General features: G+C 41.1%; 1 protein-coding gene across 1 annotated transcript in view; it reads left to right on the forward strand.

Annotated features, from left to right (window-relative positions):
- Positions 1-4,421: 4,421 nt before the first annotated feature.
- dclk2a (doublecortin-like kinase 2a) overlaps positions 4,422-24,024 on the forward strand; it is a 32,268-nt gene continuing 12,665 nt past the window's right edge. The window contains exons 1-2 of the mRNA XM_080463150.1: positions 4,422-5,248; positions 10,142-10,479. Of these exons, the coding sequence (XP_080319276.1) occupies positions 4,843-5,248; positions 10,142-10,479 (744 nt within the window). The 5' untranslated portion in view covers positions 4,422-4,842. The remainder of the gene's footprint in view (positions 5,249-10,141; positions 10,480-24,024) is intronic.

A 24,024-nucleotide genomic window follows, 5' to 3' on the forward strand; every position in this document is an offset into this window, starting at 1 on the left:
TGCTATAATTTTCTTGTGGGCTTGTGAGTGACAGATAGACCAGTAACAGAAGAGCAAAATTCTCTGTGCCTGTGGGAGGTTCGGGTGCATAGAGTCCCAATAGGTTGTAAGCAACCGTTGCTTTGAATTATTGTCAAAAGGTCATTGGCGTCTGTCCCAGCAGTAATCTGTAACCCCACTAGTGTTTTCAAAATAGCATTTAACTCTGCCAAAATGTTGCACTGTATCATCAATTCCAAATAAAAGAGAGGGGAATACTCAGCTGTGTAACATCGGCACTGCATCCTTGCTTTTTTACAAGTGATGTAGATGAGCTGGCCTTAAACTCAAGTTCACACTGGTGCAGTCTGCAGCCAAGTGTGAAGCCGCCGATGATAGAGTCAGCAACCTTTAAATGTGAGGCCATGATACTCTGCCATGGCCTCCAGTCTGGCAGCTTGTGCTGCAAATATTGGAGCATATATAATTTTTATCCATAAATTTGGTCAGTAACAATGTAGTGATATTGTTCTGCACTGTTCTACTGAACATGAATTATAATCAATCGATGTTGATAGAAATAAAACTGGACTGCTGCCTATTCACCTCTTCACTGCACTTATGTTTATTATAAATTATTTGAATTACAATACACTCTGTATTGTCAACATTTCCCAATCCATCCTCATCATTAAAATGCAGCAAAATGCAGTCTGGGTTGAAAACACACGGAACCTCAATAATATTGGCAAATAATTAAGAGCAAGAAAAGATTGTGTTCATGTCACTTTAGAGGTTTCATCTTTCTGTTTCACAAAGTTGATTGTGTCATCCTACATAAATGTATAAATTATCTAAATGTATAATAAATGTAAATGTACAATAAATGTACAATTAAATGCGGTATGCCCTCCATTGAAACGGTCACAGGTGAACACTAGAGGGAGATAGAGGGCTTTTCTTTGCTTCAGGAGATCAGCCCTAAATCTCCTTTACCTGGCATCATGGAGACGTAACTATATTCTTTCAGCTGTTTATAATTGAAATCATTTGGGGGGGTTTCGTTGAAAAAATACTGAAATTCAAAGCATTCACAGTAACTATGGTGGAGTTGTCTCTGAGATGACAATATTTCTCAGACCTTTCTTTCAACTACAATTTTTGGCCTCCATTTATCATCTATACTACATTATCCAGTTTTGGCCTGCTGGCTGATGGGGCCACACAAGCAGAAAGGAAATATGCAATCTCCACAAAGAAATGCCTCCAAATCCAGAATCAGACAAGGGATATCTCACTGCGAGACGAGAGTTTGGCCCTCATGACTCACACATAGAGAATCTGTGTGAATGTTGTGGGAGCAGAGCAAATGGCATACTGCCTGGTTGTGATGTGATTTTTACTACAATTGCTGTCTTTGTCTCTCACTAATGAAGATCACATAGCACTTCACAAATACTTCAGCTTAAGTACAGAGTAATGTGGATTGCTGTAAGATACCCAATGCACCTTATATTTGCTTCTCAAAAGAAACAACTTATAGAGTATCAATGCAGGGATTGAAAGTTTATTTTGCAGCTGATTACATTCTTTGCCTTGTTCATTGGATTATTTTGCTCAGTAATTTTCAGACATTCTGAAAGAATGTTCCTCAAAACTACTCGTTAAAAAAAAAGAAAATCCCACGAAAACAGACAAAGGACTTGTCAACTGATTTCATTATATTGTTTTAGGAAGAGGGAGTTTTGTCAATGAGGGAGTTTCTGCCTTGTCATTATATCAAGGAATTTCATCTGCTGGGAAAGACGACTATGTTCCTGCCTAAGCAACTTCCTTCCTCAGAGTCTGCTCTGTAATGCAGCCACACACCCGGCAATTCTTTTGAAGAATTCCTAAGATGCTTTAGGAAATACACTTGTACATATACGTACATGGTAAAAACAAATCCGACATAACATAAAGACCAACCGCCTAAAATAGAGTAGGTTGGGTTTTCTTCTTTTTTTTCAATGGAACAGCGTAACCAAACTCACAAACACAGACCGCCAGCATCATGTAATATTGATAATCAGGAAGCTTACTGGGCGAAGATTAACCCCTGGAGAATATCTGGTCTTTAAACAAGTGATAAAAAGCTGAATAGGTCCCATCTGATTTAATGTCACTTTTTTTCAGATACACGGAAAATATTAGTCTCCACTACTGAAGTGAGTCATGCAGAACCAGATCAATCCCCTTCCAAGTCATGTCTTCTTTGTTTTAAGCAGGAACCTTTGGTTACATTGCCCATATAGGTCCCATCATATCTGAGGGTTACCTGTAGTACTGTGGTTGGCTGGGTGTCCCATCCAGTGTTTAGCATTTCGACACTGCTAAGACCACTTTGGGTTTTTACAAAGAAATATGAATGACTCAAATAGTTCCCAACACAGATCTCCCTTCACTGTTGTTCTATAGTGTATTCCCTCGGCTGTCTGACCTTGGTATTAAACAGCATCAGCCAAGGTGTGAATCCTCTACTTTGTCAATAATTAATTTAATGTGCAATTAAATGTGCATCATACTTGTAAACAAAATGTAAAGAATAATATCTTCAAAGATACTGAGCTTACATGTGCTGAATAAACTGATATATATTTATCCATTAGGAGTTTGTCTCTGTAGGATATACTGACAAACATATTGCTCCTTGTCTGAGAGGGCATCCAGATGAGAAGTCCTCACTTTGATTCCAAGAAGCAGCAAAATAATTCTGTTGCAGCAGCCAAAGCTGGTAGGTTCCCGACTCCCTCCCACTGCGTGAGCAATGCACCACTACACTTTGTTGGGTTTTGCCAGTGGTGGGTAAAGCTTGGTTAGGGTTGCTCCGAACCTGAGTGGTGAGTTGTTGGTGGATTTCTGTGCTTGTCAATAATAAAATACAAATGTTCGTGAATGTATTACTTTTGAGAGATCCTTGGGTTGAAGGTTGATTATCAGCCTAATTGTTGTTTCACATGATTTCAGACTATATGTTGTGGACGCTGGCGTGGACAGGTCCAGAACTGTCAACTACCTACGCTGGTGTGCCTCAAAGACATTATAAGGTATCAGTTATATATACTTGGGAAGGGTCAGAGCATCTCATGGACCTAACCAGATATTGTGGTTTACTTTGGATGTTCACATCTATTTCCCTGGACAAGGTCATCAAAGGTGTCAAAACCCAGGTGTCTGAGAACGGATAAGATATGAATGGAATTGTTGAGGTCCTGGCTGTTGTGTGGAATAACTTTGGATAGTCCAGTACCCTTGAACTAGCAGAGTTGGGGGAGTTTCCTTATTATCAAAAAATTGTAAACAGATTGTGGCAATTATTTAGGTATAACATGTCTCAACTTCCAGATAAAGTTTATAATAATAATAATAATAATAATAATAATAATAATAATAATAATAATAATAATAATAATTCATATTATTATTAAGAAATTATAAATTTTATTTGTATAGCACTTTTCAAGAAACTCAAAGACATTTATGTGCGTCAATGTATTGGTAAGGAGACTCCAACTTATTGTCAAATCTCAGATTGAAGAGGAACATTACATATTCCCTCCTGGTTTATAGATTTGCAGATAGAAGGTTCCCTGAGATGTCTTGTGGGGTGTTTGTAGTACCAAGACCACTGCTGGTTGCCACCATGTCTCTGTGCTTGATCAAACTGTCTGCTGGACTCTGCCAAAGTTGTGCCTTATCTACACTCATCTTTGATTTTCATTAATGATGATGTGCAACTGAGGTGAGAAAGGCATCATGTGGTGGAGGCCACAGTATGATTTATATGCTCTTTGTAGATTATGTTGTCATTCTCCCTGTGTTTGCCCTGTGATGGACTGCCAACCTTTTTCCATTGTGGACCCTGCCTGCTCTCACCCATAGTTAACTGGGATTGGCTCCTGCAACCCTACACAGGATTAAGTGGTATAGGTGATTTATAGATGGATTTATAGAAGATCCCAGCTGTGTGAAACTTTATTTTCAATATTGATCCAACTTCTCTTTCTATCATCCAACAATTGAGAATTCACCAGGGCAGAAAAGGTAATATCTAAGCATGCTGCTATGATCATGATGTGTTTACTACTATTACCACAACTACTACTACTACAACTACTAGTTCAGAAGCAGATCAAAATCTACTTATCTTGCCACGATGTGAATAATCAGGTCACAATGGACTTCAGTGAGGGATTACAGTTATTTAAGAATATCGATGTCCCGGAAAAACAAGTACATTTAATTTTTATTCATTCACGTCAGGTACAGCCTCTGGTTTTAAACGTCATCGTTCAGGTCCCAGTTCGACTCTGCAGAACAATAGAGAGCATTAGGACCCCGAGGCTGAAGGCTTCCCCCTCGGTATCATTAGGCGACCCACCGACCTGACAGCTTGGTGGACCAGTGAGAGGAAGGATGTGAGAGGCAGAAGAAGGAGGTGGATTGTTTTTCTCTTGTTTTTTTTTTCCCCCCCTGTAAGATTCCTTCAGTAGTTGTCAAGACGAATACAGGTTGAATACGATGTCTGAGAAACACTCATTACTAAACGCGTCTTTTACCGGATGATCCAGGGAGTTGGTGTTCGGATCATCGCTCCTGTTTTTTTTTTGTTTTGTTTTTTAATGTAGATAATTCTCGAGGTTTGGGACTCACTTCTCGTGGATTTAAAGCTCGTTTGGACCGTGCAGTTTGTGAGTGTTTGCATGTTTTGTGGATCGGTGGTGTGGACTCACACGTGTCCGTTGTTTTGGACGCAGCGGCGCTTCTGCTTCGGGATTTTAATTGAAATCGGTGGTCAGGGGAGAAAAGTTAGGACGCGTCATCATGTCGCTCAGCAGAAGTATTGAATTCGAACATTTCGAGGAGCGAGAGAAGCCGCAGCGGACACCGAGAACGAACTCCGGCTCCGGCTCTCAGTCCGGCTCCAGGGCGAACGGTCTGGTCCCGAGCCCCGCGCACAGCGCGCACTGCAGCTTCTACCGCACGCGCACCCTCCAGTCCCTCACCTCCGAGAAGAAAGCCCGCAAAGTGCGCTTTTATCGCAATGGCGACAAGTATTTCAAGGGCTTGGTGTACGCGGTGTCCCACGACCGGTTCAGGTCCCTGGACGCTCTGCTCATGGAGCTCACCAAGTCCCTGTCGGACAACGTGAACCTTCCGCAAGGAGTGCGCACTTTGTACACACTGGATGGGAGCAGAAAGATCAGCAACTTGGATGAGTTGATTGAGGGTAAGAGCGACAATATGGGTCTCGTAAACACCACAAATCATGACAGGAGCTCAATACTTGTACCAATGATCGCTTTATGTGCCTTGATTGATTCTGGCATGCTATTGATTATGTAAAAGCTTTTGGGTATTGTTGAAGGGCCCCACTGGAATTTACAAAGTTCGGTGAACATTTGCATTATACGGATAAAAGTGTCCATACGCCTGGCCAGCTATGGTACATATTCCGTGTTCTCATATTCTGTATACATACTCAATGAACATTTTACACATTGTATAGAGTACCCCTTTAATTCTCTCATCTTGCCACACATCTGCAATACACATGCAAGCTTCTGGTGCATCATAATAGTAGGGTAGATACATTCATTGAGCTGCACTGACATGTTTGACCTACTGTCATCTGTGTGGACAAGCAGACAGACCCCCTCCTCAGTGCAGGACACAGCACTGACAGTGTTCATCCCTGTTCATTGATCTCAGCTGCACTCACTCTCCTCTCTGCTATTTGGGAGTTCACGTGGGCGTGAAAGTGCCCCTCTTACCACTAATCACTGCCGGGGACAGAATGAAATAACTTCTCTGTATATGTTGGAGCATGGTTGACTAGCTGTCAAAATGCTTTAAATTGAACCCACCCTTGGGGAATGACCCCCCCCCCCCCCACACACACACACACACTCTTCCAATGATGATTTGTTTTTAGGTTCTTTTGGGAGTTATGATTGAAGTGACCATCTCATGTCATTTTTTAGACATATATACTGTAAGTGAACAGTGTAGTCATGTTGGGGAAAAGCTGAAAAGAGCAGTCTATTATTATTTTTTAACACATTGTGTTGACAGCCATCATTCGCAGCCTTTGACCATTTTATCTTCAGCACTGTTTTCTCTGAAAAGACTGACCTCTCAGTCATGATGAACTAATTCTTTGTCTTCAGACTGGGTGCAGCACTCCACACTTGGACCTCCTCACAATCCTTTTCACATCAAGGGTTAATACCTGGCCACTTATCTACTAACCTTGTGTAGCTGCAGTCTAATTTTGCTTCACGTCCTCAAAGTTTGTAGTCGCTGTGCTCCACATTCATACTCACATCTTGAGAAGTAGAGCATGATTTAGGGCAGCACCACATTACTTGTTTGGTAACTTGAGCAGAGTTTTTTCTTTTTGTTTTTTTTGTCTGCATTCGCTCCACCTGTGACTAATAAAAAGCTTGTATTGTCTGTGATTTCGAATGGTTAGTTCACTTCAATTAAAAGAATCTTATTCTCTCTGAAGTTTTCCTAAAAGTTTTATGATATGAGTGCGAGGATTTGATTTGGTTAATTTGAATCGTGTTTAGCAGTGTTTTTAGTAGAACTTGTTTGGATCCCTACTGCCAGTTGGCTAAAAAAAAAAACAATTGTACCATCTTATCTCATCGAATCCACACAATGACAACCATTTAACAACAAATACAGTGGAAAATACTTGCCGGGGTCTACTATCTGTACATAAATTACATTAGGAAACATTTTTAAACCTGTCTTTGTCATTTAAATTGCACTTGTTTCTCTCAAGCTCAGATCATTACACACATTTCCTTTTTGTTTCACAATCTTTGAAATACAATAGGCCATGGTTAAATCTCTTGCATGGGGAGGTGGATGGAAATCTACTATTGCTGTGTCTCACAGCCCCCTTTTCAGACAATGATGAATAAAAGAAGGATATGATAATGTCCTGAGCCACGCACAGGCGTGTTTCAGGCTGTTTAATTTCAACCAGACTGCAGGTGGGACAAGCATTGGTGTCTTGTCCTTGTGTACTCACCCAACTAATGGAGAGAGAAAGGGAACATTACTGCACAGCTCAGCAGTCTGCATCCATTGATTGAAGCCTGCTGTGGCTCTTTTGTGTTGAAACCCAATCAAGCCCTGTTCACATGTGCGCCCCTTATGGCTGCATGGGATTACTGAGCCAACAGTGCATTTGAATAGCTGTGTTCAGGGAAAACCAACACACAAAGAGGTACAGGAAGTACTGAACAAGGTTTTGGAGTTAATAGTGTTGATATGTAAAAGGACACAGCCTGCAGACGCGGGGACCAGGGTGGTCATGTTTTGAGCCTTGGCGTTTAAGGTGTGTGCAGAATGACGCTATACTGTAATGCTAACATACTGGGACTTCTAAAATATCGGTGATGCTTTGCTGCAGGCAAACAAACTTTACACACAGAGAGTACAGACAAAATCAACACACGGGCCGTGGTCACAACCAAGCTCATTCAGCCAATAAAAATCCTATATATTGTTCGCAAATAAGTTCATTAGGATGGTGACAACAACTATATAAAATCATCCTGGTTTTGTTTTTAGCCGCCTATAAAGAGATATACATTGAAACATGAGGAATATTAATTGTGTTTGAGATCATCAATGTATTCAAGTTATATAAAATCTATTTTGCAGCATAATGTCTTTTTTTGCTGAGTGACTCATAAACTCTGGCGTTTGGCATTATTGCAGCTCCTAGTGAACTCCAGATCTTTATGAAATGCCAAAAATTAAAGGAAATTGTCCTTTGGCTTTGTTCCACTAAATTCAAAAGTTTTATCTTTGTTGATTCTAATTATCTTAAATGATTAATAATTTCAGGTTTAGAAGGCACTCAGCCATCAAACAGTTTTAAATGTCTAATTTGTGGAGGGTCATGGAGTTTACCTCCGGGCTAAAACTGAGCTGGATCCTCATTACATTGTAAAGATGAGACTGTGCTCGTCTGCACTGTGGTAGAATGAGGCCAAAATGTTTGGTGCTCCGTGTGAGTCCCTAATAAAAGAGGATTGATGGATGTTCTCGCTAAGACCAACAGCACTGACATCAGTTTTGCAAAATGTATTTTCCTTAATGTACCCGTTTTATTTAGCAATGGGTATTTCAAATACCTGCAGTGTGAGATATGGTCAAATTATTGTCTTATTAGAACATTTATGTTGGTAACTACACTCTTATGAAGTGTCAATATTCATATAATGCGGCTATTTACTGAGTTTAGGTTTCATCCTGGTGACAGCTGTGTTAGCACTACAGTAAAATGTGCTGCACCGTAGAAACTGCCTTGTTAAGGTTGACCTCATCTGTTGTCCACATGAGGACGACAGCCAGTGGCGCGTGGCTGAGGCTCGTATCGCATCACTTGGGGACATTGAGGGAATAGACCCGTCACCAGTCTGAGGGCATGTCAGTGTTGTGTCTTTTTCCCCCCCTGATGAATGACAACCTCAGCTGCATTTAGTTTGAGTGTGCAGACACAGCTCCGTCCTCCCAGCTGGAGCCCAGCCTTTTAATTAGCCTTTGGTTAATTGCAAGTCTAATAAAACCTGCTACTTTGGGACACGTCGTCTCATTTGGCCTTCTTACGCTGAAGCACTATTCGTTTGTCTTGACACACATCCAGAGACTGAAATTTCCATAGTTGGTTTCAGTAAATGAACCAAGAGATAGTTTCACAATGTTATTTTTCCATATGTAGCAAGTACATTACGATCTGTAAACTTAAGATAGAAGTCTAAAATGTGTTGAATGAACTATCATTTAGACGGCCTCTTTGCCCTGCAGATTTTCTGATATACCAAACTAAAAATAAATTAAATAAAAATCAATCACTAAAGTTGTTGCAAAGATACAGCCAAATGATCAAAGTCTAAACACACAGTAGGATACTGGCTTCACTGCATTTTGCTCCCGACTGGAAAGATGTCATTTTGAAAAGTTATATATACGTATATATTTTCATTCTTTCAGTTCTTTCTCAGAAAGCTGTGCTAACTTCTGTGGTTATGGTCTTGTTTCCCTGCAAATGGGTTAAGGTTAGTGAGTGACGGTACATTTTTGCTAAAACAGAATTTGTTATGAGTCAAGAACAATAAGTCTTTTGAAACTAAGTGCAAGTTGCCTCTCAGCGAAAACTTTGTGGACACTGAAATAGTTTTGTAAGGAATGTAGCATGAAGAGAAAGTATCTATCATGTTCCCACTCTCGCTCATAGAATAAAAAAGGCAACGAGAATCCAGCATTCGGCCTTCAAACCAAGCACCAGACATTCTTGCCGTGCTTGTCGTTGACCCAGAGAGCCTCTCTTCTCGTCACATGACTTAAGGGGAAACATTTGCTTGTTAATGTGTTCAGATGGAATGCAGGCAGATAAAATAAAATGCCTCGCTCTGGAGGACGGCCAATGCAGCAGCTCAACAGCTGAGAGCGAGAGAGGACGGTGTCACACTGCCTCTCAATGCATGTTTTTGTTTCCAGTGGAGAATGTTAGCTCTTTGTTATTCGTCTGATTTGATATATGGGATGTGGAAGGAGTACTTCATAAGGTGGGCCTTGTACGGGCAACAATCCAGCTCAAGGTGTGCATATGTGTGTGTTCAGATCACTTCCTATGCTTTCTCTACATATTATCTGGCGGTACTGTGCAAACTTCAAGTCTGTGAAGCACATAGGATTTAATAAGAAACAGCTAACTTAAATGGCCATAACCTTCATTTCATGTGCAAAACGGCTCCACTCTTTGAAAACATTCAGTTTATCCACAATCTTGCACTGTTTGAAGGAGTCTGATAGGTAGTTTGTTCCAAGCGCCTTGAAGGAAATTACAATAGTTTTGTAGATTCAGATCTTATTGCCTGCATCTACATTTATGTTACGATCTCGGCGATGAGGGAATCGCCTCTCTTGTTGCAGAATGCAATAATGATGGATGACGCAATAATGATTTATGATTAAATTCATCATCTATAGTTTCAAATCAGCTCAAACCTTTTCACAGTACTTTAGGTCAGAACAGAGACAAAATATCTGTGTTTTGATTGCCTGAATACCTCACAGATCTTCTTTCTTCCGTCAGGTGAGAGTTATGTGTGTGCCTCTAACGAACCCTTCCGCCGCGTGGACTACATCAAGAATGTGAACCCGAACTGGTCAGTGGGCATCAAAACGGGTACGTCGCGCTCCCTCACCTCTCTCATCCCGCTCAAATGCGAGCCGCAGCGTGAATCTAAGGACTTCATCAAACCTAAGCTCGTCACGGTCATCCGCAGCGGCGTCAAACCCCGTAAGGCGGTTCGAATCCTGCTCAATAAGAAAACGGCCCACTCCTTCGAGCAGGTGCTCACGGACATCACGGATGCCATCAAGTTGGACTCGGGAGCTGTGAGAAGACTGTACACCTTGGAAGGAAAGCAGGTTCGTGGGATGGATTCTCGCTAACACTTCAGTCTGAAATGTCTATCCCTGTCTCTGTTAAATTCATGAAAAACGCTGAGTGAAACTAAAGTATTTTCTTGCTCTTGCCAATCCATGAGCTCACTGTCCGATGTTGCGTAACTCGACAGTTGGAGCGAGCTGAACATATTGTTTTCAATGACATGAAACTGGATGTCGTGTTTATTGGAACCATATGGGACCGCAAAGCTGAGCTTATCTCAGAAAACCAGTGATTTATAGGTTTCAGCTGTGTCAGCAGTCCAGGTAATTACAGTTCATTTAATCTTCAACACGTAATTATACGCTGTGGTTATTTCTACAGAGCTCTAATGAATACATTTTTGACATTTTGGACTTCCAGTCTTTTGCCAGATCCCTCAGTTTTGCATCCTCCTTCCTCATACACCCTTATTGTGCCACGTGAGACTGTTTGTGCTATAATCCCTCCCATCTGGGACGCATATATATTAATATTCCTGCCTGAAATTTACAATGAGGGGCGCCTAGTGTGCAGAGATGAGATGAGGAAGAACACATGGTGTTCTCCATCAAAAAGATTTATTATGGTGTCTCATCTGAAACATATCCGAGGTAATTACTATTAACATACTAACTTATTCCTTCATGGTTTTTTGACAGTAATCAGCTTTTTGATCATTTCCCAGCTCCGTTAGCTTTAAATTGTGTAACACATCACTGATGTTAACTATTTCAAGAAACTCCTGTTTGCTAGAGGAGGAGCGCCTCATTTATCCTACACTATCTCATTTCTGACGACAGGAAAAGAAAGATGTCTTCCCGTCAGTAACATGAACATGATCCACTGTACCTGGGATCTATTATCTGCTTTAAGTCAACGTCGGCTTAACCTTTGAAGAGCCATCTGCTTTTTTCCGCTTGTTTGTTGTTTATGTCAACTGTTTTGTTGCTTTTGTTTGATTCTTCTCGTTGTCAGTAGTCTAAGCATTTCTTCCTTATAAAAGCTTTTGATTGTTTTATTGAAATTTGGACATATTTAGATTTTAGGCAGGGTAAATATAATTATCAAGGCACATATTATTTTCACTCAAGCCTTTGGCAGTGGGCGTGTGAGAAGTTTGAAATTCTTAAACTGAGAATTGTCCGACAACCAAAACAGCTGATGTTTGTTTCCTGTAAGCTGACGAGAATCTCTCTGGGCTGGACAGTCCAGACATGTGACTCATGAGAATCGTCATCCTCATCACCTTTTGGCGGAGCCGACACAGCGTCCTTTCTGCCAACACTGTTCAACCTCTGTGCCTTACTAGGATTATATAAGAGTATCCAGAGCGTCAGTGCATTTATTTACATGATCTGAGTTTGAGGCTTCCTGTGGTGGATGATCTTGTGCCGTGTGTCTTCCTCAGTTTGGGAAGTCATGGCGTTACACACCAGATGTTAACGTCAGACACTGCACTGGTTAACACTTGGTACCTAAATAAATTATTGTCATACAACTGTGACATTCACAGCTGTACTCTTTACTACTACTTGTGCGAGACTGGTCATATTCAGTGATAAATTCAGCTCTGTATCTGTCGCATTAAGCCTTGATGTGTCTCTATTTCCATCTCTTAGTGGATTCTAAGTAGATCAGCTGTGGGGAGCAGCTGTTCTTTGCTGGAATTTTATGCTTCGTGTTGCCAGCAGGCATGTGTCATTAGACCTTATGAACATTTGCATGCTTTTGTACTTATGATGTAGGCGTCAAACCTGTTCTGCTGTTGAGAGTTGATGCTTTGACCGATCATGGGAGGTGTTCAGATCATTAAAGCCATTAGAAGAGACCTTTAAATCTGTTAAAGGAATCAGCCTCTCTGTGAGCTTAGCTGGTGAATCTAAAACTGACAGCGTCACCGATGCTGAGTGTCTTTCAGTAGTGCTGGACACTGAACCATATAAACTCTAAAACAAAGAAATGTGCCCAAATATATGGCTTTAGAGGTATTAAAGGTTTTTATAGTATACTTTTTGTGTGTACTCATGTATTCAATATTCTGCATAGAGTGCATGTTCGTACCATAATTGGAGAGTGTAGCACATTTTTTGTACTTTCCGGGGCAGGGTTTTACACAAGTGCTTTCTTTGCAACGTGCTCAGACACTATTGCAAGCAACCTGGAGTTGAGTTTTTTCCGCTGAGGACACTTTGACATGTACAGGTGGAAATGAGGATCAAACTGCTCATCGTGACATTGTAGGACAATCCGTTCTTCCACCAGAGCTACGGCCGCCTCTCTTGCTGTTCCTGCCATTAATCAACTAAGGAAGTGTCCTGTGGTCAGAAGGAGGACAGCATTATTCATCATTACTCACTCTCATAGCTCCTGCAGTCGGTTGTAAACAGAGCAACAAGCAGCACATTTAGGAACAAATTCAAACCACGCAGCAACTCAGGCCTGTTGTGCTTTTTAGTCAACTGCAATGTTCTTTTATTAGGTCCAATCGTGGATCACAGCCAATTCAACCACCACCGTGAAAACGGTACCAACATTTTTGGCCCAGCGAATTCATTCAGCTGTAGAAAAATGTCATTCCCTAATAGCTTTTTTTGTGATTTAGATTACAAGTCATTTAGATTCATTGGTACAGACTACAGTTTCAGGGGATTATACGTACATTACAGATGACACATTACTCAAGTCGTGCTGACAAGTTTGTCATTTAGCTTCTCGACTTGCCACAAGGATTTTTACAATAATCACATCAGGCAGAAGTTAAGATGACTTTCCTTTTTAACTTAATTTAACCTTTGACAAATGACTTTAGATCCCCGCTGGAGTGTGACTCCATCAATAAATCTGCACAGAACATCTCTGTAGCTTATTACTGAGCTGCAAGGTGTTTTAAAAATACTCGTATATATCTGGATGAAGCAGTGTAAGATTCATTAAAATGATCGGTGTGCACTGTTGAGGCTGTTATTGGCTACGACAAGATAAGGTGGCTTATCTCTGCTAAACCGGTGCAGATAGCATTGAGGTGGATCAGTGTCAACCAGTGAGTCAAATCCAAATTCTGCCCACAAGATGAGGACTTTTCTATGATGTGAGTGAGTGTAAAGTAGCAGCAGCAGCAGCTGGATGTTGGAAAGCTTTTCTGCCTGATTCAGTACTTGTCTCATTTTATTGACACTACAAACCCTATAATTACATAATCAAATTAAGAGTTGAACCTACGATGCATGCAACCTGATCTGTACATCTGATAATAGCATTTCCATTGTAAGTGGAGCCTATTCAGTCACAGCCACTTAGAGCATCCTTTAACATACACTACGGCTATTTCGTTTGTGAGGAATATATAGGTACAGTAATTATTTCTGAGTATTGATGATTGGCTTTAGTTTTTCACTTGACGCAATAGTGACACTCTGACAAAAGCAAACGTACCATTACAGTCTGGCGGAGAACATGAACCAAAAATCTGTTGTGACATTCACAACCATTTATCTGTCGAAGTCTTCTGAATCCTTTGTTTGCGAACTTCATTTGTTATTCATTTGTTTTTATATTTAAACATTTAATCTTACGTAGGACTACGTATTAACCCAAAATTCAGATTATAGCACTAAAACTGCAATAAATGTCAACAGCATATCAATTAGGGCCGAAGTTCATTAAAGTTGATGGCCATTCATCCTCTTCATTTGTTTAATTTCACTTGGGTTTTTTTGTATTTTTTTTCCTTTGAAATTTCTTATATAGTTTATAAAAAAATGGACAATTACTTTTTCTCCAGTACATTGGGGTTTTTTATTGGTAATTCATTGTGTATGTAAGAAATGTGCCATTATGTTATAAATGCTAAGAAACCAATTTGGTGACTGTTTAAATGGGATTATTTTAATGTTTACGTCATCATTATGTTCAGAAATCCTAGTGTTAAGGCTCACTGAAAGAGCCTAAGATGCATTTTGAGCAAGGTGTACCTAATAAACTGGCTACCGTAAGTGTGCATTAGCTCTTTATGTGAGAATCAAGTTAGCTGTCTAGTTTATAAAACCCCCGCAGATTCTATAAAAAGGACTTCTGAGGCTTTCAATCTCTCCTTCTCTCCTACACACACGCACACACACGCACACACAGTCACACACACTCCAAATGCCTTCCAGCAGCAACCTACCATCTGCTCCTCCAAAATCAAATCAGAGGTCCCAGCCACCCGGTCTACAGGCGTTACAGCCCCCTCCCACTGACACACACACACACACACACACACACACACACACACACACACACACACACACACACACACACACACACACACACACACACACACACACACACACACACACACACACACACACACACACACACACACACTTAGTTCTCTGGCACCACCACGTAATTAGACCTATAAGCTTGAAGGAAGGGTTAAAGTGCAGCTGTCAGGTGTGTTTGCGGGTGTGTGTTTGCGGGTGTGTGTTTGCGGGTGTTTACTTGTGAGTGAGTGGGTGTGCTTCACAATGCTTCTCTGTCCACTCTCTCTTTCCTTGAGTCAAAGCTGCTCTTCAGACTGAATGTTAATTGTAGATCTGGGTTTATCAGGCCGAACAGAATCAGCTGCTGCTTTTCAAAACCCTGTTTTACATCTGAATGCTGACCAGGCAGCGAGAAAATAAGATTTTCATTGTTTAATCGTCTATTCAATGATTAGTGGAACGGTCGAGTTGCTTTTTTTTGTTTTGTTTTAATGAAATTGCTTATATAGAATGGTTCAAGGTGGCAAGAAGTGTAGATACATCTTAACCTTTGTGAAAACTACAATTCAGCTGAATAGTGGCTAATACTTTGCCCAAATTAATTCACTGTTCTGCTATAAATCATTCAGATGAGTTTCTCAGGTAACTGTCGAGAAGATCAAGTGTGCCAACAGTAAAAAGTCACTTGATCCAAATGGCCCCACTCAAAGACGGTGTTAACGTAGAAGTTCAAACCCCGACTCTTTTTCTCATTTCTGCACTGCAGCCCGATGAGAGTGAGCCGAGTGTGAATGTCACCCCGTCAGACTTGGAAAGTTATGAAAAATGAGCAGATATCGATCTCTAGGGCGAGTACAAGGCAACACCAACAAGCTGCAACAAATCTGCCTGCACCTTGTCACACTGAGGCACACTTAGAAGTCCGACATGTGGTCAGCTGTCATGTGTGTTGGCAACAAAAGGGGGGGAAGATGGAGGGGGGGGAGGGGGATAGAAGACGAGAGAACGAGAGGTGGGCTGAACTGCTGTGGAGCGTATTTCCAAATCCCCAGCTTTGTTAGTCGTTGCCTGTTCTCCACCCCCTTCTCACCACCTGCCTACTTATCCCACTGTGCAGAGCAGCTGACAGACACCCAGTTTGCAATATGCCTTGCATTCAGCCTTTATTTAATATTCTATACAAAGTGTGGAAATATGAGTCTCCTTGAGTGAATTAAACACACACACAGTATTTAGGCGAAATGCATCATTGCATGTGGGCATGGTTGTTCACTGTGCCTAGCAACACTTAGTCACAGGCACCTCTGGCTGTCATGGCCAGACATCGATATTTGCTCTTCTAGAACATGATCTGAAGGACATAGTACTGACTACTCTGTGACCTTTTTTGTTACACCACTGTAATCTGGACGAGCTGGATGCAGTCCAGAGTTCTTGTTTTGGTTTATTTTTTACTCGATATACCTCTGAGCCCTGTGAGACCCAAACACACCATAAATGAGACAAAACTGTGCTACTGCTATTGAAACCTTCTTTATGTGTCGCTCTGCAACTTGCAGAAATCCTGTTCTTCAATTGATTCATGCCCAGATGGTCTTTTGAGTGAATAACTGATTAGCACATGGTTGCTGACATTCACAGAGGTTGTTGAGGCTAAAACATCTTATACTTTTCTTTGCTTTGGTAAAGTACAACTTTACATTCAAAAACCAAATGTGGTCTTTTTTTAGTTTGTTTTCTTATATTTATCTTCATGTAACAGCATTGATTCGTTTCAGTTCATTATTCATGTACGTCGCAGTTCTCACATCTGTTAGTTTGATCACATCTGTTTCTGTCCCTGCTTTCTGTTTTCCTCACGCAGTAATTAAAAATGTATTTATTGTAGTTTATTACAAAGTTACGACTATTGGTCTGACTGGTTTTACAATTATAATATACATCACGTGGGCTGCTCGGTGATCAAGTAGTTAACTCTCCCAATATCTCTGGTTTGCTTGAAGGCCTGTTTGTCTGATGTTTTTTTTTTTGTGTGGGTGTGTGTGCATATCCCTGTTTGTCTCTCTGTGACCTGCATTCAGCCGTCATATCCAGCTGGGATTGGCTCCAGTAACCCAAAGTTTGACAATGCATTATAGAAGATGGATGAATGGATGAATGGATACATTACGTTTTGGAGATAATATAGTTATTAAGGACTTAAATTGTTTGTTTTACTCATTGTGGGAGTTTGAACTATCATTCATTCCCCATAAATCTATTTTAATCTAAAGAACATCAATGCATTAAACAATTTGAAGTAAAATCCCCAAATTTGTTTGTCCTTCACAATCCTTTTCCCTCAGCGATGTCATTGGGATGACGATCCGTCTGCTGAATAACCAGAGGCTAGAAACAGACCTGGGTCATTTAGACTGCTGATCTGTAAGGACTGAAATGCTGCTTTTGCCTGAAATCTTTGGGAAGCCTTTGTGTACATACAGCAGATGGAAATGGGAATGTGTACTGATAATGGGACAGGCTCATAATTAGCATTTTTGTTGCTGCAGTAAGAACTGTTTTTTCCATGATAAATGAAAGATTTAGTTGCTTTATGTTTTTTTATATTCGTGCCATTTAACGTTACATAAATTGAGTGAGTTCAGGTCAGGTTTGAGTCTTCCGCCTCCCAGTTGGTCTTGTAAATGTAGCCGAGGGAGGCTTTTAAAGAAACATTTGTGCTCCTGCATGCAGTGTGCGTAACAAAACTTGAAGGTCACTTGTAGGCCTCAGCGACTGCTAATTTATATGAGGGCACAAAGAATTTGATGCCATGCTGTGCGAGAGCAGCAGGCTGACAGTCAGGGACAAGTCCCAAGAGTCTCCACACCAAAATATGCACAACTACGTTTTAGATTTCTCACAGACGATGGTTTACAAAAAACAGGTCAACTTCCATTTTCTTAATATTTTACATGGGTATGGAAATTTGCCACAGCTGAGCATACGCTGTACTAACAGATATTTTCTCTATACTTTTGCACTTTTGAAAAATAAACAAAAACAAACAATTAAAACAGTTATTGTTTTGTGTTGCCTAAAACAGCAATGTGTAGATGGCCTTTTCTAATACTCCACCGATGTTTAAGCAGTAAATGCAGCAATGATAATCAGCAGGTTCTTTCAACAGATAGCAGAGAATATCCGAGAACAGATTTGCATGTGTCGGACATGTGGAGACAGGTACCAGCTGGCCTACAAACTAACCACTTTTAACATGAAAAGGTAATGAATGCAATGCATGCTCAATCTTGTCTTTTCTATTGGACAAACTATTCCCCCTCATTGCCTGGTGAAAGTCCCACACACTTCACAAATGGAGCTGAAGAAGAATCTCATTCAGTGTCAAGGGGAGGAGGAGGAACCTTCGCTGTAGTGGTGAGACAAAACGGCTCATGGGTATCTGGGTTTTGGGGCATACACATATAAGTGGACGGTGGATGTTGCGTTGCGTGACACTGATGCACTCTGGCATCATCTCAAATGACGCGCTCTTAATGATGATGGCCTGCTGGCCCCAATACCCTAAACCAGCCCACATCCTGCAGTTCATGTGTTAATGGGGTCGTGCTGCTTCGCTATCTTGTGCCAACAGTTAAAAGGGTTTTTCATTCATTGAGCTGTCTGAATTCTTCTCACATTGTTATCTTATTGAAGTCAATGTCATCTTGTTATTTGCATATCCTCCTGTCAGTAGTGCAGCATGCTGGTAGTTAACAGGCAGATTAATGAGACTGTTTCCCGTTCTGACTAGCTGCAGGCAAGGCCACACACGGGGGGCTTCGTGTGATTGTTGGGCTTGACCAGTTTTTCTAGGGTGAAGTCTGGATTAAACGCCGCCATTTGGGTCAACAGCCATGAAATTTGCATGGCCACCTATTGTTCTGTGCTTTCATTAGCATACAGCCCCATCTGACAGCAGAGCAGTGACACCATCCAACCAAGAAGACTCACAGATATACTCGGATATCTGCTTTTATTCTTTCCGGATCAACACACAGTGCTTATTATGTAATGAAATAAATTTTAAAAAAGAAAATTATTTTGCTGATGTTGCACATTCATATTTAAAGACATATACAGTGGATACATTACATTTCAGTTCACTTTTTGTTGTCGAGCAGTTAATGTTGATGAGTAAGTAAAAAGTATTGTATTTGTGTATTAAAAGTTCCTTCTCTGGATAAGTCCTGGCTCGAAGCGCCAGTTGAACAAACAGGAAAACAAAAAGCTGGCAGACGACAGAGAGCGGGGTGTCTCGGGGCACGGGGGCTGTCAGCTGTGCAGAACGTGTGGAGGCCATAGACGGGGAAGGGCATCCATTGTGTGCTGTGTGATCTCAACTGCTTGTTTTGTTTGTGCGGCCTGGCCCTCCTCCTCCGTTATATGCAGCAAGAGAGCTGACATCAAGATATGGCGTGGCTGCATTCAAACCCCACGTGCCCTCGCACTATTGTTTGCCCACTTGAGTTTAATTGTGCGAGACACCCGTGGCAGGATTGGGCAGATTGATGAGATGAATATATTTGCTCAGGGTAAATTGATGAGCTTGTATGTTGAAAGATGAAGTAGTTGTATCTTCTCTTGCTGTTGTCTAAGAGTGTGATTTGCAGAGGTGTTTTCACATGAGATACATAATTAGAAATGCAGCAGCAGTTCGTCAGTATTTGCTTTAAATCACTTTGTATGTGTGCTCTGGGCCACCACTGCTACAAACTAGTGATAAAACTACAAGGTAATTGAAGATATTAAAATGGAAAACAAAAAGGTAAAATGTGTTTACGAACTTGATAAAAACTGAATTTAAACCTCAAATTTAAGAAACAATTCATTTAATAAGTTGAAAGTTTTTCACTTGAAACTGAGGTTCCTCTTCATGAACAATACAACAGATACAGTATGAGGGTTTGGCTATTTTTGTTCTATATTGTTGTGGAGGTCACTCTCGCCTAATGGTTCAGGTGATATATATACAGGCTTCTTGGTGTTGATTTTTGTGCATTTTTAGAATGACACACCCATTGCATAATGTTTTCTGTACAGTCAGACAGTTTAAAGTTATGTACAGTAATGTCTCTGTGTGAATATGAATCAGCGGACAAGGAAACAGTGAACCAGATAACTGTACGGGGTTGCTGGGTGAAGCAATGATCATAGATGCTTCGCTGAATTGGACTAAAATGGAAGAAAACTACCACTTCGACTTTGTTCCTTTATTATGAAATGCCCGCGGGGGTATAGTGCCGTCTGAAGAGTTGGTAAAATCCTGTAGACAAGCATGTTTATACGCTTCGTTATTAAGCAATACTCCCGTTGTGTCCAAAAACAAGCCATTCACCAGGCCATGCTATGTGTGACTAACGTAGTAAATCCACACCAGTCAGCTAATGATGGAATTGAAAATCTCACTGCTCATTCTCGCGCTGCTCTCACCATGTCCGATACACGTGTCTGAGATTTACCGCTCTAATCCAGAGGAATTAAACGGTCTCAGGAAGCAGCCACTGTCTGTGCAAGAGTTCAAGCTGAGTCGTTGATAACCAGCTTGGCTTCAGCACAAGCATCATCCTGGCAAAGTTAATAGACATCGAGCGATCTGCGTATTCTGAAGTAACTAAGCGTTCAAGTGAGAATGTAAACTTGTTGCAAGAGTATCTAGTTCAGCATCCAGAGGATTTTCCCTCCCTCTTTTACAGCAGCAGAGCTGTGTGACCTTCCCCAAGGCAGAAGGCTAGGATCTTGATCTTTTAGTTTCTTTTTTCCCCTCCATTTGTCCCTGAAGACTTCTCCCTCCTCTTTTCACACTTCTGACTCATTGTGAAGAGCAGAAATGTGGGGTTTGGAGGTAAATGAGGCTTGTGTACCCAGTGTTTACAGTAATCATTGTCCTTTTAGCCATCACATGGAAGGCTTGTACAAAAAAATAAATAAAAAAATCAACTTCTCCCCTCAAAAATCATGGTGCAATGTATGTTTTGATCCGTCAGAAATCTAAACCACTCAGTGATTAGTTTTATTTGAATCACCCACACCCTGCATTTCTTTTGTTGCCAAGCTGAGCAGGGCAGAAAATGGTTCACAGACACATGGTGGGAGCAGGAGAAGGTCAGGCATCCGGGAGGGAGGGCAGCGTCACAGTATCTTGGAGGACAAACTTCAGTTTACCCTCAAGACATGTCGCCCAGCCAATATAGCACCATGCATACAGTTCACTTCACTGATTGGCTGAGACAGACCCCACAGGACAGCTTTGGCAATGGAAGACCACTGGTTGTTTATCCTGGCAGTGTTTGACACGAGTGAAGACAAACAAGGACGATGTAGTCTGACAATAATCCACTTCTTTACCAGATACCATATTGTTGTGTCAGTTCGTCCCTTTGTTTGAAGGGATACCTAATACAAAGAAAGTAAGCTCTATGCTGCATGTACTGTTTTTACGTGTAGCATCCATACTAACCTTTTTGGCATAAGAAAGTGTTTTAATAAAGCAGCAGACTTAATACAAAATAGGCAATATTTGAAAAATTTTCAATGATTGTTGCAAGAATTTAAAGGTTTTACGTTCCCAATGCACTCGGAATTATGTTCTAACCCTCATGTGTAACCTACCTTTGTACTTAGTTAGCCAATCGGATAGAACAATATGTTGGATCTGTTTGTAGCCTCGTATAGAAGCACACAAACTGTATGTTACCACTATTTAAATGTGTTTATTTACAGTTATCTGCACTGGAGATTACCTTGACAGGGTTGGTATCTCTCCTTTTTCTTTCCCCAATGCTGTCTTGGTCTGGTAAAGGAGAAGCGAACAACTGACACGGTGCGCATTTGGCTTTTTGTCCTGTCAAAGAGCCACTGCTGTGAAATGTCATGGTGTAGTACATGAGAGTACAATGTCACAAGTACATTACACATGTTTCGTATGGCTGGTGATCATCTAACATTAACCAGAGATGTGTCCTTTGTTAGCCACTTTCAAGTGTGAGGTGATGACATGCACATTAAATCACTGCAGTAATATGGTGCTACTAAAGATTAGGAAAGATTTTAGTGCATTATAAAGCCTCGTTACATCAACTTCTAAAGTTTTAATTTTGTTGACAGTGGAAAAACACTAAACATGTTTGACTATTATAACGATAGTATCACCTGTTATTGGATGATATTTAGGTGGTCTTATTATTCCTTCACTCTCAACATATAACCTAAAACAACTTCTACAACTTGTTAAAATAGTTTTAGTTTTTAAAAAAAAAAAGCTTCAAATATTTCTATTTGTTTTATATGTGAAATGGATGGAATGAACTTCCACGACCTTTTTGAAAACATGCAGCTGTAGAATAAGTTTATTTCCTGAAACTTTTAATCATCAAGCCAGGTGAACAACACTTCATCATAGACCGATAACAGGCGTGTCATTAGGAGAAGCCTCCAGACCTTTTACCTGAGTTAAAAACCATTTCACAACAGAAGTCATGCTCATACATGACCATGAAAAACTTTGCTTTTAAAGTGATAAAGCTATTCTGCATCTAAAACTTGTGAAATGTGGTGGACATTTTTTTACCTTGAGGAGTTAGCAGGCAACAAGGGTGACTCTAGGAAGTAACTCTATCTGGTGTTTGAACAGTCCTGCACGCTGTGTATGTTTTTTTTTACTTTCTCACATGGATAAACAAGGTATTAATATAGATGGATAGCAGCGGCAGTGGAATTTGAACAGGTACACAAATCCTTGTAAAGAGAACAACGTCCGACTGCATTCTATTTCTACTGCAGCGGTATGATAGCGGTGACAATCTTTACATTCAAATCCAAACAGAATGTGACAATGTGATTCCCGAATGACTATTGCAGAAGACTGCTGAGGTCGTCTCACGTGGCGTTTTGGTGCCAGAGGACAGTGCTCACCTCAGCAGTCCCTGTGTTGCTGCCTCACATTGTCCTCAAACAAATGACCAGCGAGCTCCGCAGCAGCACGGCCTGCTGAGTGGATGGAAATATACAGCCAAGTGTCAACACCAATAACACCACGGAAAGCAGTACCTGCAGTAAGGTCATAGATCAATAAGAAGCTTTGCCTGATGTCCACATGCAATCATTTCTCACTGTGATGATTGCACCACACAGGGATTCCTTTTTGACACACATAGGCTGTTTGTATTGTAGCGCCAACAAGGCGTGCAACGAATGAGTGCCTGAGATATGGTATTGGAACTTAGAACTCCGGATTTATTAACAAGAAGTGAATTACCTTGTATGACATGGAGGGATGTGATCAGCTGCCACACCTCTCACCCCATGGCGTTTCAATAGTCACTGCATAACCTGCGTGGGTCAGGGAAAGGTGGACAAACACTAACATTAACACAAAAAACACAGGTATATTCACGATGAAAAGTCGCAGGAAACGACATCCCACAATGTCTTGTGCTGTCCCACCTGACGGCATCACTGGCATCACTGGCATCCCACAGCCGCAGCCACAGTATTTTTGAATTTAGCACCTGCGCCTTGAAAGTATGGTGTAGTGATCAGCTGCCAAGTTCCAGGGTGGGAGCTCAGCTGGAGTGGATGCCATTCTCCAGACATGTCAAACCTTTGAAAATCTGCTGCAGCTCAGTATGTACTACAAACGCTCCTCCTTCACTTTCACTTCTCTGTTCGAGTGGCCAAAAAGGACGTTGCTTTCCCTGAAGAAAAAATTATGTGGGCTTAATTTGAGAATGGAAAATAGTTATTGATTATTCATGAGAATGTCATGGATACTGAATGTTGTGTCATTTTTAACTCATGGTGTCTGAATATAGGACATGCACAAGTGTCATGTGAAGTGTCTTATTTATTATTTATGGCTACGCAATTGAAGTCAGCAAGTGACAATTATTTGCGGTGTGAAATACTATACTTTCACATTACAGTTCTCACTCCTCCTCCACTTCTTTTGTCACTTTTTGTTTTCTGTTATTCTTACCGTGGAGAGAATACTTAGGCCCTGCACAGCCATTTAGCTTTTCTGGACCACCAGTTCATCTACAAGACATCCTGTTCACTCCCCCTCACCCCCACTGTGTCAGCCCCCAATCTCCCTTAGAGGATCCATCTGCCCACAATCTTCAGCCATGCTGTACCCTGTGTGTTTGTGCGTGCGTGCGTGTGTGTGTGTGTGTGTGTGTGTGTGTGTGTGTGTGTGTGTGTGTGTGTGTGTGTGTGTGTGTGTGTGTGTGCCTATCAATGTGTGGGTGCTTTTGTTTGTGG

The sequence above is a fragment of the Lipophrys pholis genome (assembly GCF_963383615.2).
Source record: "Lipophrys pholis genome assembly, chromosome: 5".
Classification (NCBI taxonomy): domain Eukaryota; kingdom Metazoa; phylum Chordata; class Actinopteri; order Blenniiformes; family Blenniidae; genus Lipophrys; species Lipophrys pholis.